Source organism: Sphaerodactylus townsendi, linkage group LG04, assembly GCF_021028975.2.
Source record: "Sphaerodactylus townsendi isolate TG3544 linkage group LG04, MPM_Stown_v2.3, whole genome shotgun sequence".
NCBI classification, from domain to species: domain Eukaryota; kingdom Metazoa; phylum Chordata; class Lepidosauria; order Squamata; family Sphaerodactylidae; genus Sphaerodactylus; species Sphaerodactylus townsendi.
The window spans coordinates 25,828,503-25,835,555 of record NC_059428.1 but is presented as its reverse complement, the minus strand read 5'-3'; the positions used below and the strand labels follow the sequence as shown (position 1 = coordinate 25,835,555).

At 46.4% G+C, this 7,053-nt stretch overlaps 1 protein-coding gene across 1 annotated transcript; it reads left to right on the top strand.

The window, feature by feature from the left end:
• Window positions 1-908: 908 nt before the first annotated feature.
• On the top strand, window positions 909-6,359 carry LOC125431270 (vitelline membrane outer layer protein 1-like). The gene is made up of 4 exons (XM_048494035.1): window positions 909-936; window positions 1,991-2,106; window positions 4,726-4,823; window positions 6,059-6,359. Exons 1-4 carry the CDS (start codon window positions 909-911, stop codon window positions 6,357-6,359), a joined length of 543 nt encoding a protein of 180 aa, XP_048349992.1.
• The last annotated feature ends 694 nt before the right edge of the window (window positions 6,360-7,053 follow it).

Sequence of the window (7,053 nt, the reverse complement as noted above, 5' to 3'; positions counted from 1 at the left end):
ATTTTTTGAGTGGATAAGAAAACTGGCCAGAGCCAAAGAACTTCATTAACAGAAAGCATAGGAATTCAGATGGCGCAGCATGGGGGGTGATCCAAGCCTCGGGGAACACAAGTGCTGTCCCCCAGGGCAAACCGATTCCTAAGCCCAGCTGCTGGAGGAATAAACCAAGAGAAAGATTGGAGCAAGACAAAGTCCAGACCGGCAAAGTGCGCATGACTAGAGGCCCCCTCCAACTGACGCTAGGGACGCAAGCTTCTTAGCCCCCCATGGGGCGTCCCTACCATGAGCTTGCTCCGCCCCCACCTCTTAAGGAGGTGTGCTAAACAGGGAAGCTCCCCCAGCTCCCCTTTCCAGTGGATCATCCCCCATGTGTAACCTGCCACAGAACAAGGATGGAAGGGAAAAAACCCTTCCCCCTGCTCCCGCCATCACCTCCCGCCAATCACACAAAGCTGTTCTAAGGCTAAGAAGCCACCGATCCATACCCAATGGCGACAAATGCACCCCATCTCACTATGACATAACCATAAGATGTGTTTAGTGGTTTTTGGAGTAAGTAGTAATTAGGATAATAGTTTATATACCAAGATGTGCATAAAATGTATTGTAGTATGTATAAATAGAAATGGCATCTAAAATCATTCCATGGATAAATATTAGCCAATGTCCCCTCCAGGGCAGGGATTTAGAACCAGTGTGTGTGTGTGGGGGGGCAAAAATGCCCCAAGGGGAACATTTTCATTGGTATAGGGGAAGCAGAACTTGGATTTGAAAAAAACCCCAACAACATGCAGCAGCATGGAAGTGATTCCTAACACTCCCTTGATTGCTTTGTGGGGAAAAGTATCGCTGTAGGAAAGAGGAGCGAGGGGTTTACTACCACCATGGGAAAAGTTTCGAATAAGGCGATGCACTTTTCCCTCAACCTCTCCCAGGGTGAGTTCCATGCTGAAGACAACTGAAAGGACTACATTTCAAATAGGGGACCCCCTCTGCCTTTCCTATCTACCAAAAGCATATTGTTCTTGCATGCCAGCTGATGGGTAAAGCGCACAGATCAGTCATTGGCTGCCAAGGTGGAGGACTTATAAATCTTTGAACCAAACAGTACTAGCAATCTATTGTAGTAATGTTATTTTTTCCTCAGCCTTGGCTGTTGGGCTCAGTGGTTGTTTTTCCAAGAGTTCCCATCACCAAAGTCTCCCCCAATATGTACTTAAAGTTTACCTAACATGAAGTCAGAGAGAACTACTTCATGCCCTATCACCTATGGGCCTTTCCCCACTTACCTTAAGCCCCGCACTACTCTCCTGAAGTAGTGCGGGGTCCCGGGGCACTCCCCACGATAGGGGTGGCCACAGTGCAGCCGGCCCAACGCTGCCCCTCTTGCGCCCCCTCAGCGCGTGGCATCCCTGGTGCTCTTGTAAATGGTGCCTTTTGATGACCCCACACAGAGCGCGGGGTCATGGGGACGCCTGGGCGCGCGCCAGGGATGCCGCATGCTGAGAGCAGCGCGCGGCATAGGGGGGATCCTCGAGAGAGGGGAAACGCCCTATGATGAGGAAGTCTGGCTGGGGTTTATATGGTGCTTAGAGTTATTTGAGGATCAAGATGTGGATAGCGGTTATGGATGCAGTGAGGGATTCCTTTCCTCATGGATTACTGTGCACCTGGGCCTGAATTGATTGCTGCAAGGTACAATTCCAATGCACCAATGCAAACCCTCACAATGTGAAAGTCTCATTTTGTACTATGAATTGGCGATTAAGCTTGGTGAAGATCATATCAGTGCAAGAGCTCATTAACATGGGGCTGAGTGTTCCTGTCTGCATTTGCCATTGGATTAATGAGGCATCCTAGCTAGCTTACTGTATGCATAAAGGCTCCTGGGTCCTGGGGCTGTTATCATTTACCAAGCTCTCTGCTGAGTGGACATTCAATATGTACGTGACTAGTGTGATCTACCTGCTATTGTCTTGCTGTATGTCAGCTACTGAAGGACGAGAATTCATCGGAATGCTTTCAGTGACTAATGGAGGACAACACGGTGATTGGGGAGAAGTGCAATCCTGTTCTAATGGCTACGCTAATCAGTTTTCGCTAATGGTAATCTCTCCTTCCCTTAGGATCTGTTCTCCATGCTAGAGTCTAATATGATGTGGCTGTCTTGAGTGGTCTCTACTTTCTTCTTCTCTTAGTTCCTGCTTCACAAATGGGTATTTTACTTGTTTTGTTTAAAATACTGATATTGGACTTTTGCACACACAATAGTGTCTACATGATTAGAGGTTCGTCAGGCACCGACATTATATACCTCTTGGTGCATGGTTAAGACTGTCATTTTTGCGTGGGCATTTCACTGATCGATGCCATCTACCCCCAGACCACTGGGCTTTTTTCAGAACCCTCCACCTTCACCTGGGAGGGTTAGGGAGGGGGTGGGTTTTTTTTAGGAGCAGCAGTGGCGTAGGAGGTTAAGAGCTCGTGTATCTAATCTGGAGGAACCGGGTTTGATTCCCAGCTCTGCCGCTTGAGCTGTGGAGGCTTATCTGGGGAATTCAAATTAGCCTGTACACTCCTACACACGCCAGCTGGGTGACCTTGGGCTGGTCACAGCTTCTCAGAGCTCTCTCAGCCCCACCTACCTCACAGGGTGTTTGTTGTGAGGGGGGAAGGGCAAGGAGATTGTAAGCCCCTTTGAGTCTCCTGCAGGAGAGAAAGGGGGGATATAAATCCAAACTCTTCTTCTTCTTCTTAATTGTTTTAGGTTTTGAGGAATTTTTATCTGTACCGTGTTTCCCCGAAAATAAGACAGGGTCTTATATTAATTTTTGCTCCAAAAGATGTGTTAGGGCTTATTTTCAGGGGATATCTTATTTTTTTCCATGATTTTGCGCCCCCCACGAGACCAGATCAACTGCGTCAGGGAATCTGTAACGAGGGCTTATTTTTGGAGTAGGGCTTATATTTCAAGCATTCTCCAAAAATCCTGAAAAATCGTGCTAGGTCTTATTTTCGGGGAAACAGGGTATAGGATGCTGTTTTTATTGTAACATGGGAAGCAATTTTAGATTGTTATAACCCGCCCTAGCATGCATTTGAAGGGTGGGATAGAAATCAACTAACTAAATAAATAACCATCAAAACTGAAAATCTAGTTTCTCATAAATGCCTGGAAGAGAGCAAGCCCTTTGTCCCGTCATAAACAGGTGGGTAACTTGGACATGCAGTTGGTGCGGGAGAGAGTGACAGTAGAGTCTTTGTAACAGGGATTCTATAGCTTGTTTTGTGCCTGACAGGAGGTCTTGCTGAAGCAAAGAAAAGTATCAGTTATGGTACCATGATGTCTTCTTGCAAATATTTTCATTGAAGGAAAGATGAAGGAACGTTGAACGATCCCGTGTAATGTCGTGTTTGAGGCAGTGATCTTCAGCATACCTGTCAGTACTCACTAATGTTATTCCTGAGCCCACTTGCTTCTTCCCCAAAGGAAATGGCTAAATTTTACTGAACGTTTTTGGGTGCAGGAAGTATATCAGAAGATGGCAGGATCTGGAGCACCCATTTGGAAATAGCTGCCACCACCATAGAAGAATGTTTGACTTCAGACCTGCTAACTTTCCGTAATTCTCCTGATCCATCTTGTGATTGGTTGCCCCTCCTACAACAGCTATTTTGTGGTGCTGCCCAGTACTCATACTTAAAAATTAAGATGTTGTGAGAGTGGAGGGAATTTAAGTGTATTGATACATTACACTTGTACTGAAGGGGTACATACAGGTTTCCTCAATGGGACATATATTGGATCCCTGAGGTTGTTTCAGGTCAGGAAAGTGACACAGTGGACAATTTTAGGCCCTTTCTCTCCGTCATGCATGGTGGCAACCCAAAAAGGAATTTCCAGCATGTCTACCTGATCAGAATTGGGGACAGTGTATTCTCCGTGGCAGCAAGTGTACCACACCCCTTTTTTTGGGGGGGGGGGGATGCTCCTTGGCACCACCACTGACAGAACCTGGGAAGACTTATTTTGTTTTAGGCAGCTTTCAAGCTAGGATTGCCAGCTTCCAAGTGGTTCATAGAGACCTGCTATTACAACTGATCTCCACATGACAGAGATCAGTTCACCTGGAGAATATGGCTGCTTTGGAAGGTGGACTCTGTGGCATTATTTTCTTATATCCTCCTTGATCTGAGATTGCAAATGCCTTAGTAGACCAGGTGCTCAGGAGCAGCAGCAGCAGAAGGCCATTGCTTTCACATCCTGCACGTGAGCTCCCAAAGGCACCTGGTGGGCCACTGCGAGTAGCAGAATGCTGGACTAGATGGACTCTGGTCTGATCCAGCAGGCTAGTTCTTATGTTCTTATATCACACTGAAGTCTTTCCCTCTCAAGACTTCACCCTCCTCAGGCTCCAGTCCCAAAACCATCAGGTATTTCCCATCCTGGATCTAGTAACCCTATTTCAAGCAGATGTCATTATTCAGGGTAGCATCTCAGTGTTGTTCTTAGTGTAGAACTGCCCCCCATGGATTTTGACCACTGGCACTTCACTGGTTGGCAAAAAAAAGAAAAAAATGGTTCTTGGCGAGGGCACGACATTGTTGTTGGGATAATGCAGCGACCTCATGCCTTTCTAGGAATTGCCAGAAACTCTATGGTTATTGATGTCTTTCGTTTCCAAAGCTAATGAGCACCTCTTTCTGTTTCTGGCACTTTCTTAGGTACATGGCAAACAGGGGGCCTTCCAAGATGACACTTCTCTAAATGGCATTAGACTGTACTGTACAGATGGCTCAGTCATCACATCCCTAGTGGGAAGGTGAGTATTTTATCTTCCTTTAGAAAGAAAGGTATTCTTAGGCCGATTACGCAGGAGGTCCCTGTGGTATGCTGGCAATTGAACCCCTGTGCAGCAAACTTCCTTGTACCTATGTACCAGGAAGTTGCTGCGCACAGGGAGCAGAATTGGCACACGGCAAACTTCCTTGTAGCGACATACAAGGAAGTTGCTGCACACCTGCTGCTCTTGCTCTTGGCTTTCTCCATGGAAAAGAAGAGCATTTCAGGTGCACCCCTGAAGAGAGAGTGAGGTAAGCTCCCCCCTCCATAATCATCCCTAGCATAACATATTATTCTCTCCAATAAGGCCCATTCCCTTCTTTACTACAACTGCCCTCCACCCAAGCACAAACGAAAACAAAGATGAATTGCGGAAATTTTATTCCTAACTGAAGGCCAGTCTAGATGAGATCAGGGTTGCCAGGCACCAGTTGGGATTTGGGGATCCCTCAGAATTACAGCTCATCTCCAGGCTACACAGTTCAGTTCCCTTGGAGAAAATGGATGCTTTGGAGGGTCGACTGTGTGCCATTGTACACTGATGTCCCTGTCCTTTCTGAGTTCTGCCCCATACATATCTCCAGAAGTCTCTCGACTTGGGCCCCTTCCGCACACGCAAAATAATGCGTTTTCAAACCACTTTCACAACTGTTTGCAAGTGGATTTTGCCATTCCGCACAGCTTCAAAGAGCATTGAAAGCAGTTTGAAAGTGCATTATTCTGCATGTGCAGAATGAGCCTTGGTTCTGACCACTGCACCCTCTTTAAACTTTCACGGGATTCTCTTGCTGCACATTTGCTGTGAATTGATATGCTGAATATGTATTCTTTCATGGAATGTCCTGTGAGCGAGTGGGGCATATGAGTGAGCAGGGCAGGAAGGTGGGTGGATGGATGAGAGAGGTAGTAGGCAAGCAAAAAGGATGGGCAGGTGGCCAGTAGGGCAAGTGGCAGCGGGTGGGCAAGCAAGTGGATCAGCGTGTGGGGTATGTGGGCAGGTGAGCAGCAGTGGTGAGAGCAAGCTGGGCAGGGAAGCAGTGGCACTGAGTGGCCGAATGCGCCACAATGTGACCCAGGGCATCTGCCTCCTCTTGCTCCCTAAATACAACTCTGATTGAACACTCCCCTTCATTGATTACCATTCATAAATGGATCCAAGCAGACATACTGATTATCTGAACATCCCTTCCAACTGTTCTTTTCTTGTTCTGAAAGGCACGGCGACTGGAGTCATGAACATTCATGCAAGTCTGGCTTCCTGAAGTCATTCTCGCTTCGAGTGTTTGAATTTGAAAGAGGGACTGATAATACGGTGGCTGAGAACATTAAGTTCAGGTGCACAGATGGAACTGAAACGGAAGGGCATGGTCACAACTGGGGCAGATATGGTTCATGGAGTGCACCCTGCCCAAAGGGTGGCATTTGTGGAATTCAGACAAGGGTGGATTTAAGAGATAGGCAATCTACACAGGATCTCACTGGGCTCAATAATGTGAAGTTTTTCTGTTGCAGTTAAATCTTGGAAGCTCTTGGGCTTGTGCGTGCCTGTATTAATTTCTGTCTACAATTACCATCTAAGTCTTCTGATTATTTGAATTGCACCCTCTATTCAGTCATAAATAAAAACAATAAGGTGTATTTGATAATAATTTCAATATAATGCACAAGGGCTACCCATGTTGGTCTGTAGTGGAAAAGCTTGATTTCAGTCTGGTAGCACCTTAGAGATCGCAAAATTTTCAGGGTAAAACTTTTCAAGTGCTTACACCTCAAAAAACCTTATAGATCTATAAAGTGCTACTGGACTCCAATCCAGCCATCACATTTTGAAATTTGATTCAGTAATATTGTCTATGGTTCAAAGATGCAAATATGTAGGGGTGGCATTTGGGGTCTGCAATGCCTTTGAGTCACTCCTATGATATCTTGCCCTGTTTTTTTCTCCTAGATATATCAGAGAACACTTTACAGAATTATTGGCATCTCATTGTCAGCTGCTAAATAAGATCTCCTCTTATATTAGGGTCATTTATTCCCCCCCCCCTTGAAAGACGCAGTGTGGTATAGTAGTTAAAGGGTCAGATTCAGGGGTCTGCAACCTGCGGCTCTCCAGCTGTTCATGGACTACAATTCCCACCAGCCCCTGCCAGCATGGTCAATTGGCCATTCTGGCAGGGGCTGATGGGATTTGTAGTCCATGAACAGCTGGA